The following is a 23,519-nucleotide window of genomic DNA, read 5'->3' on the forward strand; positions in this document are numbered from 1 at the left end:
GTGTCCACAATTAATTTCTAAATTGACGAATCGTCAAAGAACCCGCGTACAATTTCTTGGTAAACAAGAAGCGTTCACCGACACGTCGGGAAGCAGAGCGGAAGAGGTTGAAGCAAGAGCGAAGAAATTCCGATTCGGTGGCCTCGAAGCAGCCGCAGCAGAACTCTTCTCTTTAGCCGTATATGCGGAGGCTGGCGACGAGGAGGGATCACCCCCGATCCTGATTCGCTCGTCTGAAAACCTTGCTCTTTTACGCAATTTTAGCGTTTATTAAAGTTTGCTCGCAAATGAAACGAAGCCCATATAACCTACCTAATTTAGCGAGTAGCATTTTCGAGTGGGGGCCACTCCAGGAGAGGAAGAGAGGCCGGGTTCTATTGACAGCGGTTATTGCCTAACTGCGTGCCTCCACCTAATATGCCCGCTCGGGGATTCGCATGCAGGGCCGCTCGAACGAAAACTGCGAAACACGCCTGTGAATCTTTAATTCCGCCGGTGGTAATCCAGCATCCCTCTCTTCCCTGGCTGCACTACTACCTCCCCCTTTTCACCCCAGCCGGTCGGCCTATTCGAGCTTGATTTTGCCCTGGGTTCGCGAGAGATGCGAGTTGTGTACCGTATGGGAATTCTTTATCGTCCGTTTGCAAACGAACCCCCGGCGTATCGTGCTGACTTTTCATTTATACGATCGTCGATACCCGCATTACGCATTCAATTCATCCTTTTTTTTTTTTCTTCCTCGCGTGGATACGTGCGTGTACGCAAACGGCCGCGTCGATCTTTTTCCTCCTCCTTTCCGCCCCCCCCCCCCAACCTCACACACCCCTTTCTCTGTCTGCATTTCTATATTTCCACCGCTCGGTTTCCTCCCCTGCATTTCTATATTTTGATTTTAACGACGACGTTGTTTCGTTTTAAAGTACCCGATTTTTTTCCCATCCAACCAATCCATCTTTTTTCCCATTTTTTTTCTTTTTTTTTTTTTCCGTTCATTTCGCAATCCCTCGTCATCGTATAAATTTTTGATGGAATATCCGGTCGAAGTGCGCGCGCCACGAGAGGTTCATTTAGTTATCAGTTATGAAAAAGTATTATTATTTTTTTTTTTTTCGCGTCATTTTTATTTCCCCCCTCCCCGTCGCCCCTCGTCGTTTATCGAACGCGAGACGAAATAACTTGACCCTTTATCCTCGCGATCGAGTGTCATCGTCGCGTATCATGATGCGCGGAGGAGCGTATCGTTCGCGATCGTCGAAAAAATATGGGAAAAAAGGAAAAAAAGAATCGCGTCGGAAAAGACACTCGGTTGCGAACGGCGGATATTTTTTCGTTAAACGTTTTCCCCTTCGTTTCGAATACCTTAGACATCCATTTGCCTTGACGGGGGAGTATCGCGTTCACGGAAAATTTCGTATACGAGCAGCTCGACGCCGAGCGCATTTTTCGTTCTCGAAAGCGGCGCGCACGATCGCGGAGCGGATGCGAGAGCAAATGACGGCCCTGCCTGCATTTGAAACTCTGTTAACTCTCCGAATATTAGCTCGTCGAGCGAGATTAACCCCATTGTACCCCGTTGAAAATGATGACATCACCATTAAACTCCCGTCGGCTTACGGAAATTGATTAAACTATCAAATTAGCTCTACTAATATCAACACATCAACGCGGAACCCCGTGTGTCTGGCTACGGGGGGTTTAAATCCCGACGACGGCGGCGACGACGTGCGATTTACGTGTCCAACGATCGGTTCGACGTTCGCATTCATCCGCTCTGATTGTATTTCCTAAGAGGTCCGCAATCACGAGTCTGCCGCCACGCAGACGTTGAATTTCGGTGAAACGAGATTAATACAAATAACATCGCTGCGGGGGGTGCGTACGATCTCGAAATTCACGCGCGGAAGCAAACTTAGCGTTTGTACCCTAAAAGCACACTCGCGTTCGCTTCTATTGCCTTTTCGAACGAATCTTCCGCGCGTTGAAAAGGTCGGTGCATGCCCCTATTCCTTTAGTGGACCATTCGTTGTGCTCGTCTCGGCGATCTTTACTTCGAGTCCGTAAATTAGGTTCGAAGTGCCCCGACTGGACGCGAATAATTGTGGCTCCGCCCTGCGACGATCCTTCCTTTCATGCCAATGTCTTAATCCCCGTTTCCCTTTTCATACAAATGATTAACCGATAATTGCGTGGAATTGAGGATTCCCAAATTCGGTAATTTACTGCCCCTAGCCTGCTAGTGTTCCGTTTCAGGAACAATAGGCGAAAGGGTCTGAGGTACTCGAAGGATTCCTAAACCATTTAGCTTGTTCTGCGATTCGCCAATCTCATAATCCACCGTGTGAGTTTAACTACTCGACGCGCCTACGTTTCCAAGAACGGCTGGTACACTTTCGCCTGTCCCCTTTTCACGGATTTTCGTAATCGGAATCCGATTAGACGCATTAAAAGGTATCGAGAGCGGCATAACTAGGCGCAAGTATATAACAACGCTCTTGAACGATAGGGAGCCCGTCGCACTCGTTCTAATAAACGAACACGCACCACCACCCGACGAATCGCAGGGAAACGTGTCTCTGCGCCGTGGCATCCCTTTGCATCCAGCATCCAGGAACTACGGAGCGTTAGATGTACTGTCAAGGGAAGTGTGAACAATTTCGTGCATTGTCGAGACTATAATATGGATGGCTGGCAGGATAATTATTGGAGGCCGTTTGAATCTAACTGTTTCCTTCATTAGCAGTCTCAGTTCGCCCCGGCTGTCTCCTTCCCCCTTCGCTACACCACCCGTCCCGTCCTACCCTATCTCTATCACTTCTTCTCGCGCTCCGTCCACCCCCAGTCCCTCTCCTTCTCCCCTTCTGTCTGAATTTTGTGCAGAATTACCCACCATTATCATAATTGCGCTATTACCGATAATATCTACGACTCAGCTTCGAAACTGTACCTCGATGCTCTTAATCCATTTTCTATTTGGACAGCGGGGCTTTCGGTGGACGACGAGAAGTCGCAAATCCCGTTGCGTAATTTCCGCCCCATTGAGCGTCTCTCTTAGGTATGGAATTATGTGTTTCGCCTACGGACTACGGCCGTGTCGGTGATTGCCGGCGCGTGAACGAACCCTGGCCAGCATTTCGTGCGGGGGCGGAGTCGATTAAAAAAAAACTTGTCCACGTTCGCGGCTGTTACCCCTCGCGACCCCCGAATTTCAACCGAAAAATTTCACGGACTCCTCCTATTTTTACGAGGCGTTGATCGATCCCCGTGGGAGGTATTTTTGCGATCACGGGACTTCTCGATGCTCCCGATCCTTCGCGGTCGTAGCTGGCAATTAGGCGGGACAGCAGGTGGTAAGCTGAACGTGACAGTTTTTAGTGGGGCGGAAGAATGGAGGGTTACCTCAACGCCGCAAATAAATCCCGGACTCCATTATTGGCTGTAACGAGGCAGGCAGGCAGGCAGGCCAGCCGGCGGTAGCCGTGTGCCCGGTGTCTTCTAACGTTCATTAACGTTCCCCGGATTGCGCGCGCTCGCGATCCCGCTAATTGTGTATTCGACGAAGGATGTAAACGGCATTAGCCGTTTAAACGCGCGGATTAAAAGCCGCGGTTCTATGCGGTTTTCGGGAACGCGTGGGTAATTGCTTCCGGTTAATGGATTACGAATTACGCGGAACCCTGTTATTACGCGGGGCTTAAGGTAATCTGAACGATTCACCGATCGAACCGCCTTCGTCGACGTCGATCTCGCGCTCGTTTCCGCGGGCGCACCGTTCCCCAGTTTACGATCGTTTCCAGCCAGGCCGTGTTTCCGGTAAATCGCCCGGAAGAATTTACGTACACACACCCCCACGCGGATCCCCCGCTCGCTTTTTATCCTTTCATCGTTACGAGTAGGGTCGAGATTAATACCATCCCGATGTCGTGATTGCAACTTATCTCGTTAAATTCTCGTTTCTTCGACGGGACATTGGAAAAGTAACCCAGGTAGAATGCCAGGGAGCCGAAGCATCGGATAGAAAGCGAACGAGTAGGGTGAGAGGCGGTCTAGAAGTGGAGCGTAGGTGGGGATGTGGCATAATTACGAATATTAATTGCGTTTCCAACGAGCTGCTGGAACGGGTGGCGGGAGGGGGGGGGTGGGCGAGGGGCCTGCTGAGTGCAGATGTCAACCTATTATCATCCCTTACCTTACAATGGGTGAGATCTCGCTTTCTGTGTGTCGCTTTATCCCCCCACTCACCCCCCTCGGCCCTCTTCCACCCTCCTCTGCATCCTCTTCCTGCCCTCCCACTCTTTCATCGCTTCATCGCTTCCCTGCCCCTCTCTGCCATCTCTTTCTCTCTCTTCCTCCCTCGCCGTTCTGTCGGCTGACGGTATCACCCCAGCTTTATTGCAAAGTTAACAATGTTACTCGTTCTTGAATAGCTGCGGAGTATCATTATCAACGTGTCATCAGCAGGACGAGGATCGTCTGCTTTTATAAAGTAAGATAGCGTGGCGCGGGAAGGAAGCTGGATAGACGCGCGGGGTTAACCCGCTCGGGCAAGTGTTTCGTTTATTTTTTGATCGAACGGCTTCTATCGGTCGAGCTACCCTATTGGCAGGACCTTTTCGTTCGCGAATATATAGCGAGTCTGTTAACAACAGACAGTTTCGTTAATAACGAACTCGAGATTGATTTCCTGGCGTCTCGTCTCGTTCTTTTTCGTGTGTCACGAACAACCGTTTGATCATTCGGCGTCCTATGGGCTCCTATGGCGTCCGATCTGTATAAGGGATGATCGAAGATGCTAGTCGTAATGGGATTAAAAGAATGGTTAATTAGGAACGGTGTTGCGATAATACAGAAGACGATACCTGTTGGCTGCGATAAATTGAGAACAATCACGTTCGAAGGTAGCGGATAATACGTACGGAGATCTCTCGTTGAAGTATCGCTCCAATTCGTGATCGATGTGACAACGAAATTATCGTCGTTCTCCTTCGTTAACCGTTGAATCAGACTTTCGAGTCTCGAATTCCGATTGCTCGCGTTTCAGCACCGAGCGGAGGAGAGGCCGCGCGGTCGGGCATAATGAAATTTCCTGTTCTTATGTAACCGGGGATCCTGTATCGGGCACGATTACGAAAAAGGGCCTGATTAATCGTCGGAACCGATTAGCGAACCGACTACACCGCGGACATATCGTCGGCTCGTTCGCGTGACGGCAAACGAGGAGCCAGGTTGGGTAGGTAATTAAATTCTCGGCGATTGGCTGCGGAATCGCGGCGTATCCTCGACCGGAAGGACAATGGAATAAAATAGTAGCAGAGGGCTTAATTTGCCGTGAGTGCCGGCTATACATCTCCGATCGACGGCTGAAGTAAAAAAGGGTGCCAGCCGAAGGGGCGACGGAAGTGGGCCGGAGGAGGAGGGGGGGGGGGGGGGGGGGACCGGACGCGGGGCATGGGGGATGAAAACGGCTGATGGAGCGAGAGAGAGGGAGAGCCGTTTAATAAAAGTATGAATATCGCCAATAACTCGTCGCTCGTTCCCGAATAATTTCCACTCTATCGGAAAATAATTATACTTTATCGCGGCGGTCCTGTCTCCACCCCTTTTCCCACCCCTGCGCCCCCTCGTTCGCTCCTTCTGCTCTCTTCTTTTTCCCCCCCGACGACGTCTCAAATCGCTCAATTATATTTCCTCTTCGTTCCTTCTCGCCCATTGTCTCCTGAATCCTGCCACCGACCAATCCACCGTCGCCGTTACCCACCGCCTAGAGAAATCCTTTCGGCAACGATCATTTCCTCGTTCTTCGTTCGTCGTCGATTTTTCAGCCTCCGCTCGCCGAGCCTGGCTATCTATCTATCCGGCTATCCTCCGACTCTTCAACGGTTAATCGGCCCCAGTCTCGTCCGTCTCCGTTTCAAACGACGCTCCCTGTTAATTCGATCATTCTTCTTCGTTCCGTTGGCCCGCCAGGGATGTATCCGAGTGTTCCGCCAACGATTCGTGGCTTGTCCATTCGATGAGAAACGTAGGAAGATTGCGAAATACCTTTTTTCATAGGTTGCCATCGAGGAGAGAGAGATGCGTAAAAGTTACGAGGATCGAAGTTCTGCTGCTTGAAATGTATCTAAAGCTGTACGAGGTGGTTCAAACAACTTTCAATACAGTATCGCGGTGTGTATCGTTCAACCATACCGCAGAAACGTAAAGAAAATCCATTGAACCCAACTTCCACCGTTTTCACCTTATTTAACGAAGTAAATACAACTTACGTATCCACTGTTACTCGAAGCGAGAAGCGTCTCGCTTAACGACGTTGGTCGAAGTTCGTACGTGGCTCCTATCGATATTAAAATCATCCCCTGGATGACGTTCTGGACGCGATCGTTTCCGTAGGCGTTCCGGCGAAAAAAAGCAGAGGAGAGGAAAAATGGAGGTGAACGAGCGAAAGGGCCGCGCGGAGAATTCCATACGAGCCAATCGGTCCTCCCTTTCCCTGTGGGCTCGTCGTCGTTGAACGGACTGCCAACACGTAGAGCCGTGTGTACGCGCGCACACACTGCAAACAAAGCGCTGCTCCTCTCTCGGCTCCTTTCGACGAGCGATTAACGCGTGATAATCGAGGGAACATCGCGCGCGCTGTACGCGTCCAAGTTAATTGACTAAGATAATTCCCGATCGTCTCTCGAGGCCGACGTTAAAAGCTGGCCGGCGGGAGAAAAAAAGGAAGAGGAAGCGGAGGACATGGGGGACGGCCGCCCCCTGGCTGTGAACGCGCACGGCGTCGGGTCCCCATCGTCGACGGTGTCGAGGGCTCGATCGTTTTGGTGGGTTACCATTGGGGATCGGAAAGAGATCGGGTATATAAAAGGGACGCGGGTGCGCGAGAGAAAGGAGGCCAATGAAGAAGGACGCCGGCGAAAGGAAGCTGCGCTGGGACGAGGCGCGAGGAGCTAGACGGGGGCGAAATATAGAGCCCTTAACGTGCGTAAGGGGTGGATCGTTCCGTGGATGGCACGCGTGAATGCGCCTTTATAAAGAGCAGTCGGTGAATTGATATAAGTGAGCGGTTATTTCGCGATCATTTGGAATTCGCCGTGAATACAGGGAGGAAGGACGATTTTGGTGATGTTGGTGGGGTGTCTTCCGAATCTCTGGTGGGGGCTCGTCGGGGGCATTCAGCCACGTGCAGCCAGATGGCTACGCTACGTAACACGGATCAAAGCCCCTAATGGCCCTGATCGGACTTCCGAATGTTCCGTCTGTGTTCCTCGTCCACGGTTCTTCTATCCAATCCTGCACACCTATTTACGTACCCTGCACGGCGATGCACACCTATGCGCGCGATTTACGCCGACGATCGCCTCGTTTATACGTACCGTCCCTTCTGGTGGCAACCCTCGCCTCTTAATATCATACCTCCGTCGGAAGCTTTCCAGTTCGCGCCTGGCTGTGGTACGGTGATTGGCATCGTGTCGCCAGTGCCACCGGATGCGAAATTTTCCCCAATTTATCTGGTCAGCGCGATCCACTGTCAACGTAAACTGTAACGACCCCGATTAAATATTTGCCAGAAGGAAGAAAAAATTGGCGGATCGATTTTGGATACGATTTTGCGAAATAAGGGTGGTTCGGTAAAATGATTACTCGAACGACAACGAAAGCACGAGTCCCACGGAGTTAATTAGGGCGGATGGTTTTTCTAAGAGGTTTGCGGTGATTTTTTAAGAAGCAACAGAACGGTAAGAAGAGGGCAGAGGTTGAGGCTGATAGCGCGCCAAGAAGAGATTCTAGGAGTGACGACGGCACGGGCCAACGAAGAAATAAACCGGGCACAAACACAATGATTACTGTCTCTTTATTTGGCTGTTTGTCGGAGGCGAGGTCTCGGCCTCCTCCGTCTCACTCTGGTTTGCTCGAAACGTGCGGCGCGACGTCGTTGTGCAGAAGTTAATAAAATCCCGGCAGCCGCGTCGGGGTGCGCAGTAACCACCCGCTCTGTCTCCACTGATCCTTCCCTCCGCCCTCATCGGGTTTAGTTTATTTAGCAGAGGCGTAGTCTCCGTCTCCACCGTTTCTATCCTTCCTTTTTGTCGATCTATCCATCTATGCGGTTAGTAACTACATTTTAATCTTATCCTCTGTCTGCTCGGCACTGCTGATTCTTGCGCAGTCGTACGGTACTCTTCGTCGTTACGTCGCGCTCGAGAGTATCGTGCGCATCATTCATGATTACTCGACGTCTTAACTTCTATATAACTTAATTATAACTGTGACACCATAAAACCAGTAGTCGAGCATTCCTCCCATCGAGAAGAAGATAGAGAGAGAGGGAAAGAGAGTCTTCCTCTCTTGCCTTCTCGTTGCTTCACTACTTTCATTTGTAGACAGCGTGTACAAATCTACTCGACGATGTGTACGTACGTAGGTGATTGCATGGTGGTCGTGCACAGCTACAGAAACGCGGTGGGGTAGTCTTTACCCCGTTTATCCCATAAAAGTCAGCGGTTCTTCGGCCTCGGTTTATCCGGTGCGCGGCGTGCCACCCGACAAAGCCCGGTGGCGCCTCAGGGGCCAATAACGCGACGCCCCTGATATATACAACCACGAAAGAGCGTCCACCCCCGACCGCCGACCTCTCCGTGGCTGCTCGACCGCGCTGTTATCGCTTGAAAAGAATCCGGGCGTTAACAAAACGAGGAAAAAGAGGAGGAAAAGGAAAAAAGAATGGAAGAAAAGCGAGAGAGACGAAAGAAAAGTGCAGGAAAAGGGATAGTTTTGGAAAAGGACTGTCGTTGTTTTGCGACGCTGGCTCTTTTAACCCCCCTCTTTTCGACTCGTCTTCGGATCGGGCAAAGGAAGAAGAGCCAGCGCCTATACGCCGGGCACATTGTTTTTGTCAAAGGGGTTGAAGTATCTTGAAGACGATTTTCTATTGTCCCAGCGTTGCGTCGATAAAAATCAAATGTTTACCGGTCGCGAGATCTGGAGTAGTTTGCTTTGGCGGGCAAAAAGTTTGTAATTTACGAGCAGCAACGTGGACGAGTTTATCAGCGAACGGATAAAGCGGATAGCAATGGAAAGAGTGGCACGATAATTGTAAGATTAAACGTTCGAAACCACCGATTATTCCCCTGCGTTCTCTGCCGGCTTCAATTCGATTCGAGCCACGTCGATTGCTTAAACATGCAGTCTTCGCCTCGTTTGTCTCATAAAATTCAATGGTTCTCCGGTTCATCCGACGGCAACAATACGCGCGTGCCCCCAGGGGATAATAACCACGTCCTTGATACCGTGACTTCCCTTACAGAATCCACGCTAAACTGGTTCCCCCTTTTTCGTTAAAAAGAAAGGACGCTGGCCAATTTGGGGCTCGTATTATCTCGTTGTTTTTACACGCTTCAATAAACCGGACTGCGACGCGACGCATAGATAAACGATTCTTACCCTCCATCCCCGTTTTCACGGTGAAAGAAGGCAAGTTCGTCTGTCCATTCATCGTGGCAATTCCCCGATGCCTTTTAACATTGATTTAATCCACTTCCTTGCCGCTCGTTCGTTATCCTCATTGTCGTTGCTATCGATATCACTTTCCTGTTACGTGCAATAGCAGCTAATAAGCAATGCATTTAACAACCACCTGTACCGCGAAGTGATTAACGAACTGCGTTATCAAATTACGAGATTAAAAACAATACTTTTCGTAAAGATTATGCGGAAGAGGCAATCTCGTAACAGGTAACAGTCGACAAAGCACTATTCAACGCTCCCGAGCCTCCCTGTAACGGAAGAAATCATTTTCCCCGACGTCGATTAACGATTCAATAAAGCGAGAGCCGACAAAAAAAGTGGAAATATAAAATGGGGGAAAAAAAAACAAGGAAATAAACGAACGAATCTCTTTTATATTCGGGGGAATTAGATTACCGGGACGATTTTGCCCCCACCCGTAATTCGCCACACTAATGAAATACAATGCCACCGCAGCGTGAAGGGGTAGATAGAAAATTTCGTAATTTATTTTCCTTTTTTCCTCTGTTTTTTCTCGTTCGTTGTCGATCGAGTTAGCGTATTTCGTCGTCGTCCAGCAAATACACGGGGACGCGAGCGAGCGTTCGACACTCGAAGACGCGCGCCGTTTATAGGCGTCGGGTAGTTCTTGCCAAGGGGGTGGCGTTTGATCTTCGAGCCGGTTCGCCGGGTCTATTGTGAATTGTATCTGCTTCCTTTACGCCCGATTCCGTCCGCCTCCTCTCCCGTCCGTGACGCGTACTACTATCGCGCGCGCGGCAGAGAATCTCCTTTCTTTTGCAGATTTAATGTTGCCTATTGTAGAACGTCGCCTCGCATGCCTTCCACCTCCTCTGTCCCTGTCCCTTCCCCGCACTCCTCGCGCTGCCTCTTCTTTATTCATCCCTTATCCACCCCTGCTTGGATCCATGATACAACAATTACACCCACGAGTTATCAGCTCTCCACTCCCTCCACGATTCATCCCCTGTCGTGGATCGTGTCCAGGGTCTACCTTCCTGTTTCTCTATTTTTTATATCCGTTTTATGATGGAGCAATACACGATTTACGTGTTGCTCTGCGTTCGCTGATGGTTAATCCTGCGGTTAATTCGATTAACGGGGGGGATGGTTTAAGTTGTCTCTTTTATCCATTCGAGCGTTCTTAAATCATCGTAGGTGAACTTGTGTCCTGGTTAATTCATTAACCGCAAAGATTATTGTCTGCGTTCAAAGTGGTACGAGGGTATTGACGGGACTTAGGGTGTTTTCATAGAAGTCTCGTTGGAGAAGGCTTGAAACGGTTCAAGCCGGGAATATCCGATTTTAAAGAGCGCGTCGCGTATCCGGATCAACGTTAATTAGTCCGCCGGAAACGTACCTGGCGGTTCGCCTCCTTCGGGAATGAAATCTGTTAATTGTACAGAAGCGTTTACCAAACTTTCGACAATAAAAACTACATTGAAGCGCGCATTAAATCGCGTACGGAATCAAACGGTTCGGTTATCGGCGTTACCGGTCCGTCACAGATTTACTCGCTGTATTTATTGAAAAATTGCCGTCACTCGTCATTTTTCGATGTCTCATTCGATACCCTGTCCATTAAAATTTTTATACGCTGTGCTCGAGCAGCGCAAACAAATAAATAATAACAAAAGCAGAATCGTTCGTACGAATTCAGGGAAAAATTGTGCCCGTTTCGACCAATCATTCCCGGCGTTCTCGATTCGACCACTTCACGCAGTGCAGATAAAATGATTTGCCTAATGGCTGAAAATCGTCCGGATAATCTTGCTAATGTCAAGACTCTTGACGTTCTACATCGGTATTCCCAATTATCTTCACGAGCGCGTCCTACACACTTTCTTCAAATCGTTAATGCCCCTAACAAGGAGTTAACATCTGCAAGGAATTAACTGCTTGCTAATATCTACTCTGGGGATCATCCTGGTTCCTTCTTGATCGCTTTTTGGACGTAACGATTACAGTTTGACGTTTGTTAGTGTACTACTTACCGAAACCATACGGTACCATTACGATTTACAAATACCGCGTGTTCAACGTTTAAAATTACCCTTCCTTGATCGACTTTTATCGCAACAACACATTTCATACGAGCAAGATCAATTTTCCATATTTTTTTTTTTTTTTTTTTTTTAATAGGGTCCACGGCTTGTCCATTTCTCCCTGGATCGAGTAATCTGCTTTCGTATGTATGTAAAATCGTGACGTCGTTTCTCGTCGACGAAGCGTTTTGTTTCCAAAATCATTCCCGTAAGAGATATTTTTTTTCACGATACGATGCCGCGATATTCCCAAAAAATCTAGTTTGTAGCGTGACGAAACGCGCGGAGCAGTGACCCAGGGCCCGCCAACCCTCCCTCCTACTTTTTCATCCCTCTGCCACGGTTTATTTGCATTATAAAGCCTACTATACAAAACGGGTGGTACGGGGTGACACACTGTACACCCACAACTTTACGTGATTCGCGAAAGATACACCCCGTTTGGTTAAATAAATCCCGGAAATTTAATATTCAACGGACGAATCGCGCATTGTCCTGTAACGATCGAATTTTTCCCTATTATATGAAATTTAACCGTTTAATTGCACGGCTCTGTTAAGCGCACGAGTCCGTTAAATTCGTTTAGCCGGCTGCGTCGTTGTTGGTCGCGTTTTGTAAAATTACACACAAACGCGCCAGAAACAAACAGTGAATTAAGGGAATCGAACTATTTCACCCTCGAGCGTCAACGATCGCCATCTTTACTGCGCTCTTGCTACGTTATTCATTTCGTTCCGATATGATGGAACAGTTATAAAGGTCGCTAAAGTGAATTAAATGTAGCAGCGTCGAATATTAAAAAATATATTTGCGGAGTTCCAAGTGAAGAAAATCTTTCCAACTCGCCAACAACGACCTCCATTTCCGGCAAGAGCTTACCCTGTATGATTTAATGGCAAAACAACCGGTTGCTTCGTCGCGACAACGAAAGTGAATTAGAGCAACGATCGCCCTGAGAATGACCGACAGTTTTCACAGGCCCTCGCTGGATTAACAGTAGACCGGCCAGTACAGATTACGAAAGGAGATCCCGCAAAAAGGATGAGATCCTGAAGAGTGGCACGGGCGTACAGGATTCCTGGGACGCGTTTACCGCCTTGTTCAGGCCTGAGTGGAGTCTTAAGGATTAGACTACTGATTCCTTCCAGACCACGCGTAGAAAGGCGTTGTCTTAGAATAAGTAGGATAATCGTAAGCAAATTGTCGAACGGTCCTCCTTGTGAATGGGCCCCGATCAACGAGGCCGACCTCGTTTCTCGTAATTACATTGAAAGCCACGGGGTTTTAGTATTCCCGGCTTACCTGAGGCTTCCGTTACATTCGTTTGGCTAGTAGGACACTTTTCGGGCAAACAGGTTGCGCTATTATAGGAACAATCGGTTGGTAATGGCGTCCAATAAATCATGCGACGTCCTTAAATGTCGAAAATCTACCGCAACTAAATCGAGTCGCACGGTTAGCCGAACGTCGGCTGATTTAATTGGTTTCATTTTGTGCTCCGGTAGCACTTTGCATTTATGCCATAATTGGAAAGGTGCGACTGGCAGAATGAAACAGTTGGAAACTTTTCCGCTGGTCTTGAGGGAAGAATAAAACAAGAAAGCGGAGGAATCTCGGCCATTCTGTTTCCGGTCGGACAATCGCGCGGGGTAAGATTAATCGCGATCCCGAAAAAAATTCGCGTACATTCGAAGACGCGGTAAGTAATCTCGCGTTCTCGAGAGGGAGGGAGAGGCGCACGGCCGGTGGATCGAAATGAAATCGGCGGGAGCGAGAAAGGTGGTGACGGAAGACAGACAAAAGGACGGGCACACGAGACGGCGATAGGACTAACGGAGACGGATAGAGGGTGAGAGAGGATCGGATAGAAGGTGGAAGACTCGAAGTAGGTGGGGGTAAGAGAGGAGGTGGAAAAAAATCCGGGGATTTACGCGGAAAGGGCAAAATATTCCCCGCCCAGGCCTCATTCAACCCCCGAGTACGGGGTGGCTTTGGGTGAGAAGCGTGCGCCCTCATTGGCGGGGAGGCTAATATGGCGGTGTTAGGGGTTGCGAGGTGGGGCGGCTGTATGCGATATTAAGGGCTGCTTTCATGTCCGTCGAGCCAGTTCGTGGTGCGCCGTCGATTGACGCATTTTCTTTCCGAAGCCAGAGAGAGTCGCGTGGAACATCGACGCTCCGTCGACCTTTCTCTTGCTCTCTTCCCGTACGCACGTCGTTTTATCACCTATCGATATCCGTTTTCGCTGGTTTCTCTTCACGCGCGTATTTTTAATCTCGTCGAGAGATAGAGAGAGAGAGAGAGAGAACGTCTTTTCTCTCTCGCCTTTTGCTCGCGCCAAAAGAACGTACCTACTCCCGCGGAGCTCCATCTGTACGCGAGCGACAGCGGGAAATACGATTTTCTTGATCGGTTATCACCGATGAGAGGGAATCCCTCGCCAGTGAATTGTCGTGAACAACTGAACGCCGTTTCCGGTTACCCTGCGACACGGTTCCAACAGTGATTTCCGGCGACGTTGCAGCGAAGAAGCATGGCGCAAACTTACAATCAGAAGAGGAACGTGTACAGCATCGATCAGATATTGGGACACGCGAAGGATGATGGTAAGATCTTCTTTTCTATTTCCCCCCTAGTGTTTCTTTCTTTTTCGTGGATAGTGTGAAAGAAAGGTATCCGTTTAACGGGAGGGTTGCGCGGTTGATTCGTCGTTGTTGGAAATTGGCTCGAACAAATTTAACCAAAGGCTCGCCAAGTAATTTTCTCAATTCGAAACGTAATTATGATTTCTAAAATACAATACACATCGCGTTTAGAGGATGAGCATTCGCAATCGCAGCCTACGCGTTTCTATTTCTTCGCTTGCGAAACATCCGCGCATCGTCGATAAACTTGTCGTGCAATATTGCATTATTATCTAGTATCTAATATCGTTAAGTAAACTAAGGTCTCATTTACCAACATTTTATTGCTATCGCATCGATCCAGCGGCGATTGAGATAGAAAAAGAAAAAAAAATAAAAGTTTCCATCTAACTGAAACAAAGTGGGTTATCTATTTTAACCCATCGACCACCGTATCAGATAGGCGTCGTAATTGTATGGTAATTTAGCAAATGGCGTTTTTCCGATTTTCAAAATCGGCCACGTCGATCGGCCCGTTGATCTTCTTAATGGTCCCTATAATTTACTTTATTTTTCACAACTCGTAGGAACGCACGCTCGTTAATCGTCGCATTAAAAATGCCTCCTTTTCGTTCGCGACTGGCTCGTTACGCGTGCATTACTTAATTGCCGTGAGCGTTTTAAAAGGCTAATTAGGTCGAGGTTCGAATCAGTGGCGACGATCAGCACGATGTAAATTTACGACGTGACTTATAACACGCAACACTAGAGCGGCGTCGATGCATATGCACGGTTGTTTGCGAGCCCATTTTCCGCGGGTGCTGTGCAAACGCACGAACACGCAATTATTTCATTAAAATATCCCAACAATGGATTTCTCAAGAAACCACGATTACGTGTAACGTCGCTAATTCCCGGTTCGCGCCACGTGCTACCGCCGCTACCGACTGTTTCGCGATAAATTATGACGTTTCTATAGGTATACTGCACCCCGGCACGACATCAAAGAGCGCTTTAAAACGTGACGTAACGACCAACACGTTACAAAGAAAGGATTTGCCCTTTTCGAATTACAAAAGTATAAAGCATTTACCCAGTCGTGTTCTCCGTGTAAAAGTAGTCCCGCCAATTTTTTTTTCTTCTTCTTTTTTAATATTATCCCACGATTTTAACTCGACCGTACGCCCCTACGATGCGTCATAAAAGATTAATCAACCCACGTAAAGCTACACTTATTAAATTTCCGCGAAGATACTCCGTGGTACGGTGATTTTTTGCTCCGTAAAGGATTATACGGACCAGTTTAGCGGCGAACGTATTACCCGTAAACCCTCTTAAGGATTTTATTAGATTTTCAGCGTAAAGCCGGACCTTGTGTAATCCGTTCCAGCGAAGTATATTTTGTTCAGGAAGACGCAGCACGTGTTATCCTGAACTCGTTGCCAGTCTCATTCAACGCCGACCGGAAATAAAGCGAGCACAATGGTTGCCGCGATCCGACTCCTCGCCCCTTCGTTCTTTTCACCGTCCTCGATTAATTATTAATTACCGTTCAATCAGATCGAATTTTCATACGTCGCCAGTTTGTTACCTACATATCATGTTACACGTAGACGTGCAAGTACAGTCGACGGTCACTGTGTACAGGTGGGCCGATTATTGGCCCGCCCCGATTGTGGCGTGCAGAAATCAGGATGTGTTTGCGGATTTCGATCGTACCGTCGTCTAACATAATTAATGCGTCTGACAATAGCCGTCCATCGAGTGTCCATTCATACTATTCGCCGGTTATCACTTGTGGCTTGACACGTTTGCTGTCGCGGATCCCCGATAGAACTTATTCGTTAACGATACCATTGGTAAATCAAATCTTCTCCCTTCGATTCGTTTCAGTTTGGCTTAGGTTTCTTCGGGACTTGTCGAAGGACTAATGAGAACTTAAGGAATCGTGATAAAACGATAAATCAGCGGGACGAGTACAGGCTGTAAAAAAAAGATCGGGGCATGTGGTCATCCGGCACGGTAAATAAATCTTTAATTTCGCGCCGCGGACTGCCTTTAGAGGCCCACCCTCCCTGACGCAAACCCCTATCAGCGGGTCGTAGATTTAATAAAAAGCAGCAGAGAGTTAGGCATCAAGTGGGTGCCCCATTGTGCCCTAGCATGAAAACATAAAAATCTCTCTATTCACCGTGGATTATCCGTGCGTTGTTTGCGTAAATGTTAGTGCGATTACGTGCGCGCGTACGTGCGTGTGCACGCATATACTCGCCTCTCTAGTTCTCTATCTCTCTCTCTCTCTCTCTCCAACTCTGATTTTCGCTCTTGCTCGATCGCACCGCGCGTAGCCGACATGCGTGCCGGTTCGAACAATTCGCATCGTTCGCAATCCACAACAACTGCCGGTTAGAGCGGTACCGAAAAGTAGGATTAACGTTATTACGCGCGAGTAGTAAATGCGTGTCTAATTAGTTGAAGCAAACGTGTGTAAGGGGATGAGATGGATGCGGTGCACGGGGGTGAGACACATATTGAAACTTTCTAAGCCAATGCTCGTGGCTATTATCGCGTTGTTATCTAATTTCGCGATCGATCCCGATTCACGGTGAAATCAAAAGCATCACACCCGCTAATTAGATGGAAGCATCGCGTGAGAAATTCCAGCGGCGTACTTGAAACTACTTTCGATTTCACGGCGACAGTGTCATCATCTTATAAATTAGTTTATCCTCTGTAAAGGAAGGATGAAAAAAGTATTCCCGTTAAAATGAAAAAAAGTAACGTTGAACTGCGTTAAAAGTCGATGGAATTCTCTCAACGTCTTATCTGGCCGCCGTTCATTCTCGCGAGCTAACTAACGTGTTACCGACGCACACCTCGCGAGTATTATATACAGATAGGTATCTTTCTCGCCCCACCTCGTACAGTTGTATGGAAAAAGAGTCTGCATTTTGCGTGCGCTTTACTCTAATGAGCTCTTTAAGCCCGGCCTATGTCGATGCGTCATAGAAAAGTCGAGACGGAATGAACGCGAAAAAAAAGCGACAATGGCAATAAAAGTTAGAGGGAGAAAGAGAGGCAGGGGGTTAAAGAAACGAGCGCGTGTGTTGTGCGTTTACTGCTCGCAAGGGGTTGCAGCCGTGGCACAAGGGTGTTCGAGCAGAGAGGAGGGAGGTAGCTGGTACGGTGGTGCGCACCGTGTACGACATGCACTCGTGATATTTGCTAATCACTGACGGCAACGGTTTTTAAGTACTATCGAGCGTGTACGTATAATGTACAGGCTCGCATCGATGCGTCATATTTCATATATAGGCGGATGTACAAAAAATGAAGCGCCGGGTGAGGCTTAAAATTGGCAAATCCGCCGATCGGACATGATCGGCGTATCGGGCGTACATATCGGCGCCGGCCGTTGTGCGGCTTAAAAATGAAATTGCACCCACACCGGCCCCGCAGCATCTCCAAACCCTCCTCTGTGCCGCTGTTCCTAGCCGCTTGTGTATATCAGCGAAACGTCAATTCCGTTTTGGCAGCGCGGACGATTTCGCTTAATCGCCCCGAACCTCTCTTCCGTTCAAGTATCGAAGGCCCGCGCGATCGTTTGATACCGCGTATCTATCCGAACTTCAATACGCGCTCGCGGTCCTTTAACACTACCGGCTCGTGTTTCTGTCCGTGTCACTCTCCACCTGTCCGTCTCTTTCTCGCTGCCTCTCTCTGTGCCCGCGATCCATCCTGCGGGATATCGGTATCGGGTATCGTTAACGATTTTAAGAGCGGACACGGTGTCGCGTGCACCACCACGGTGTTTTCTTGTCGATTGGCCTTTGACGCCTTTACTTTCGTCAACGGGCAATAAACTCGAAACTCACCAACGAAGATCGTTGAAAAACAAGCGCGAGCGCAATCTTTCTCCAGTAATTTCGATGAATGGTAAATGCGCGAGTTAGAGAGAACAGTGAAACATTTTGATTTAACGAATGATGAGAACGCGAAATGAGTTATTCTTCCCTTGCTTGTTTCCAGATCACGCGACTTCGTCCGATGCCATTGGCGACGCCGGAGACACGGAACTCGGCCACTTGAGTGACCATCAGATAAACGACGCCCTGCACGATCCCTTAAACCTGGGAGAGTCGGATCGGTTAAATCTGGGAGAATCGGACAGGCCACGGAAGGTTCGCCGATCCCGTACTACTTTTACCACTTATCAGTTGCACGAGCTCGAAAAGGCCTTTGGGAACACGCAGTATCCAGATGTGTTCACCAGGGAGGAGCTCGCGATGCGGTTGGATCTGTCCGAGGCAAGGGTGCAGGTGAGTTCAATTACTTAATCGGAACCGATTATCTTCTTCGTTCGTTCCCAACGATTGACATTCATCTACAAAGGAGGCGATTAAAACAAATTAATTATGAGATGGCAGTGGCATAATTAACGTGGGATTGAAAATATGCATTGTTTACTCGTGACCTGAAACGGAAGTGTCTTGAAATAAGCGTAGCATTCCGCGATTCTTGATTCTGTATTAGTTGGAGCCGCAGTGAAATTGTGCTTACCGAAGATCCTCGGAATTGACTTCAAAGCCTCGCATGAGGGCTTTTCGTGCTTGATGTCTGAACTCTCAAAGTCGTCGCTGAATGAATCGCAACCCCGGTATGGGCCTCTTAACTAATTACATACTATTGTACCGAAAATCTGCCGCTCCTCATCGACGTCTGTAATTTCGCGAAGGACGCGCCGGGCCGTGCTCACGCTACACGGATTATTTTCGTACATGCCAGTCGAACGGCGCACAGTGTATGGGGTCGTTGTAAATCTGCTTTGAAATTATTTTCCATCCGTGGCTTTTAACGGTCGTGAGAGAGCACCAGCTGCATGTATTTTGACGTCAGCGGATAAAGAGACTATAATAAAAAGGCGAACAGATAGGTGAGAAGGAGGGAAAGCAGATTTACGCGCACAGTTTCAAGTTTTATACAATGTATCTCCTAATCGTCTGAAACATTTCAGTGTATCATTGCGATATTTAATAATCCAGATGTTAACGCCCGGTGGAGATAAAATTTGGCTTGAAAAGTATCTTTCGTTCGCCGTTACTTTAAAAACTCCTCGATTGAAGGCACTGCGCCTCTGTTAACTCGATCAGGACCGCGATAAATATCAGCCAACGAGATCACCCGCATTATCACTTAATCGTGCACGAAACGAGCACTGGTTACGTAACGTGGACACGGTGCACGACGACAACTAACGGCCGGGAGTTCGACGACGACGAGCAGAAGGGGTTGGACCGGGGTATTGGCGGTGGTCCCATAAATTATGACTTTTCCATGGATGGAAATCGGTTACTCGATTAGCGTAACCATCCTGACACCCTCGTGTGCACGTGTGACGAGGAAACGACGAGTAGAACCGGCTGATAGAGCGAAACAGCGAATCCGGAGCGGAACGGAAGAAGGGGTTGATCGCGGGCGAGGGGGGAAGAGAGCAAGAAAGAGCACCATGTACATAATATGTATACATGTATATGTATATATCTCTATATATACACAGAGATGTAGACGCGCGTGTGTGTATACGCCTGTGTACATGTAGAGTATAGAGAAGGGTCGTGGATGGTGCCGTCGTCGAAGGGTGGCGTGCAGTAGAAAAGAGACAGAGAGCATTCCGATTGGCCCATTGTGGTACAGCCAAGCGACAATGCCGGCAATTGGCCGTCGCTCGACAAAACCGCTAAATGATCCGCCGCGGCGCAGTGGTGCCACGGCCACTTTATTTCAATCTAGGAAATCCTCCGCTACTCCTCCTCCCCCGCCGCCCTCAATTCCAGATGCGAAATTACCCATTTTTCGGTATTAATAGCCGGCCGATGTATCGTGTTCGATCGTCGATCGGACCCGATGGTAATGGAATCGCGAATCGTTTCTGCCCGCTTCCTATTCCACCGCGTGGCGGACGCGCCGCGACGCGCATCGTCCGCCCCTCTCGCGTTCGCCTTTTTGCCGCGGCGTTTACGTTTTAATTCGGGGGAGAGACTTTCGATTCCCGCCGCGGTTGGAACAGAAGACGCTCCGTTTTCGGCGGATCGGTGAGGGATCGGGAATTTTGTGGGTCGATTAACAAGCTTGCGACGAGTTAACTCGTCGTGCGAATCGATAACACCTCGGATATGGTAATTCGTTTAGTTTACATCTTTACGCTTGTAAGAACTAGTCGATCGTGAGAGATTTGCGATTGGACGTGCGAGCGGAATTTTTGAGGTCGCAGGAAAAATGTTGTCTCTGTACTTTCAACAAGTAAGAGAGCGTCGGCAGGAAATTTGCGGTGGTGACGGCGGTGGAAACGTTACACCGAGATTGTGCGGACCGAGACGGGGGGATTCAAACTTTCGGGTTCGCGTTGGGTCGGTTAAACGACGCGCTGCAAGGTTTGCGAGCACTTAGGCGTTAGCGGGGTATTCAGGAACGATTAAATAATTAACAGCAATTAGGCAATTGAATTGCCTGCTCCGGCCTCGCGACGCTCGCCTCTTTCCCTTCTGACTCCTCCTTCGTTCAACCTGAACCCGTCCCCAGTCACTTTCGAAACTTCTCTCGATTTACAACTTTCGCAACGATATTACTAATTTCTCTTTCGAAATCTTTCGACCGATTTAAAGTGTTACACTCGTTAATTACGACTCCGGTCTCTTTACTTTTTTTTTTTTTTTTTATCGCATTACCATCCATATTTAACGCTCTCCAATTATTTCAAACGACTCTCATCGAATCATTCTTGGAAGTAATCTCGAGAAACCTTAAAAGTAGTTTGAGAAGAAGCGCCGTCGAACGATCAACGCGTATCGGGTCGATGGCGACGAACGTCGCCGACTGAAAAGCACTGGATTTCCTGGACAATAGAGGTAGGATGTAAAACGCAATCGCCCTCGTTCTCTGTCTGTTTCGCGGGGGTTCTGCCGGTGGCCACGAAAAATCACAGCAGCTCAGGCGGAAAGCGAAAGCATTTATATGGCAACGGGGCCAGCGGTAGAACGGCGTGCTTTCGAAGGGATGCCGCGAGGGGTGAGGGCAGGGGTTGCTGCCACTCGTGGGTACGGAGGAAATCAGGATAATTGTTAACAATTAGCTTAATCAACCTCGAGAGCAAGCTTTTGTTGCTGCTGGTTCTGATACGGCCGCCTGGGGTTCTCATGCATCGTTCCCGTATTTTCTTCTAAGAAACAATTTCCCTTGATCCAGTACAAAGAGAGAAAGAGAGAGAGAGAGGGTTGTGAAAATTACGCGACTGTTCTCAAATAAAAGTCAGACTCGTTTATACCACTTAAAGCACAGTGGATTCCAATAATTCCATCTGTCATACTCGTTTCGGTATGTTCAACTTCGTGCAACTTAACATTTGTTGCTTTTGTGTGTACAGGTTTGGTTCCAAAATCGCCGCGCGAAGTGGCGTAAGAAGGAGAAAGTGCTGGGCAGAGACACCAGTTTCATGCACGTGGAGCAAAGTGGTAAGTGTAAGTTCGATTTGAGGGCAACTCCCTTTCGATTTTTTCAGCAAGACTGCGACAGAAGCGAAACGCGCGGTCTGCTTGTTAATATGCGACAAGGCGAGTCGCGAGGAAAGTTGGGAAGGGTAGATGCAATCGGCGCCAATTACATCTAATTTCAGTGTCGGCCATCGTGGCAATCACACGCGAACGATGCGCGACAGAAGCTTCGGGGTTCAATTCTTCACGAGTCCGATCGGAGTGCTCTGCGCATTTTTTTTTCAACACGACTAACGATCATAGGATCGGCCGTGTATTTCCCTCAACGAATTTCTCAACGAGGAAAGATGATAATAAATCGTCGCATGTTCTTTGTCCAAAATCAATTGATCGTTCAAGGCCACTATTTCCGTCCTCGAATCACACACCACAACTCTCGAGTCCCGTCCGATCTGTCTGAAACAACCAACGCAGCGGAGCAAGTCTGGAACCGAGGTACATAAAACAACAGATAGAACAAACGCCACGATCAGAGCCACTCCTCCGTAGTTGAACATTGAACGGCCAATTGATCCTGGACAAACGATCGAACAAAGACGCAGTTGGATCGCGAGATGCTAATTCACCCGAAACAACCCCCGTGGCGGTCGAAAAACTTGGAGCAACGAGCTAAAATCCCTGCGAAAACGGTGTGATTGCAGGTGTCAACGAGCTGTCCCTTCACGCCCGCCTGCTCCAAACCGCCGGCGGTATGCCAGGTGCGGATCCATCGGGAGGACCAGCGGGTGCCTTTCCCTGGTTCATCCCGCCGGTGTTCCCACCGCCTTGGCCAGCCAGCGCGCCCAAGCTGCCCCCGTTGCACGCGATCCTGTCGCAGTACATCGGGCTGCCCCTCCCGCAGAACCTGGCGTCGCTGAGCACGGTCCTTCCGGTCGGGCTGAACCCCGCCTCGTCCCTGAACCACAACAACGTGAACGGGCACACGCTCGGAAGTCACATACCCGGGCACCCTTTGAACCTGGGCGTGCAGAGTCTGCCGCAGAATCTCAGCTCGAAGCACGACAAGGAGGAGGACTCGGCGTCGTCCGACGACGAGATCAGGAGGCAGAGCGCCGAGGTGCTCAGAGTCAAGGCAGAGGAGGTTCTACGCAAGGTGGATAATTAACTGTGCAAGCTCGAACCTGTATCTACGAGCCGGTGTAAATACGAAGGACGCTGGATGATGGGCGGACTTGATGTTCTTGGGAGGATGTTAAGGGTGCACGGAGTCTGAAACTGATAGACTGATGCCTTCAATTCTGGGGTGGAACAATGGGGGTGGATTCAACGGCGAAGTGGAGGTATGAATGGTTCGGGGGTAGGATTTAGGGGTGGAACTCGAAGAATTCCGTTGCGATCACTCGCGTGTTGAACAAAACGCAACAAGCTAGTCTGTGGGGACATTCGATACAGACATTTGTTTCGCGTTGACGATGGGGAAGGTGTTGTTGAAACCGCTGGCGGTTTAATGACGGTTCGAGGTGTTCCCTTTAGTTCAAGTTGCCGATCGTTCGGCATTTTTTGTTAGTAACATCCCTGTTTTTCTTCATGGTAATTAGTGATCGACAGTAAATACGATGATGCTGTTATTGTTTAACGAATAGTGAAGTTGAGGACAGCTGTGAGGTTTTGAGAATTGTCGAATTTTGGTACCTTTTACTAAACGAACTGGTGGTAATTTTCCTTAAAATCACAGAGCTGTTCCAGATACTTTCCGCAAGTACTAACGAACCGCAAATGTTTGAAATATCAGTTGTACAAGTTGGTTTTCCGTAAAGCACAGTGGAAACGACAGACACAAA

General features: G+C 48.8%; 1 protein-coding gene across 1 annotated transcript; it reads left to right on the plus strand.

Annotated features, from left to right (window-relative positions):
- The first annotated feature begins 13,866 nt into the window (after positions 1–13,866).
- Positions 13,867–23,199, plus strand: Hbn (aristaless related homeobox homeobrain). The gene is made up of 4 exons (XM_076895133.1): positions 13,867–14,173; positions 18,221–18,510; positions 21,612–21,699; positions 22,380–23,199. Exons 1-4 carry the CDS (start codon positions 14,101–14,103, stop codon positions 22,841–22,843), a joined length of 915 nt encoding a protein of 304 aa, XP_076751248.1. The 5' UTR covers positions 13,867–14,100; the 3' UTR covers positions 22,844–23,199.
- Positions 23,200–23,519: the final 320 nt, after the last annotated feature.

Source organism: Xylocopa sonorina, chromosome 5 (genome assembly GCF_050948175.1).
Source record: "Xylocopa sonorina isolate GNS202 chromosome 5, iyXylSono1_principal, whole genome shotgun sequence".
Taxonomy (NCBI): Eukaryota; Metazoa; Arthropoda; class Insecta; order Hymenoptera; family Apidae; genus Xylocopa; species Xylocopa sonorina.

Bases quoted from the DNA above. Each gene is read 5' to 3' on its own strand.
- Hbn (XM_076895133.1), top strand. From the start codon at position 14,101: ATGGCGCAAACTTACAATCAGAAGAGGAACGTGTACAGCATCGATCAG. The intron at 14,174-18,220 runs GTAAGATCTTCT...GCTTGTTTCCAG, and splicing joins GGGACACGCGAAGGATGATG to ATCACGCGACTTCGTCCGAT. The intron at 18,511-21,611 runs GTGAGTTCAATT...TTGTGTGTACAG, and splicing joins TGTCCGAGGCAAGGGTGCAG to GTTTGGTTCCAAAATCGCCG.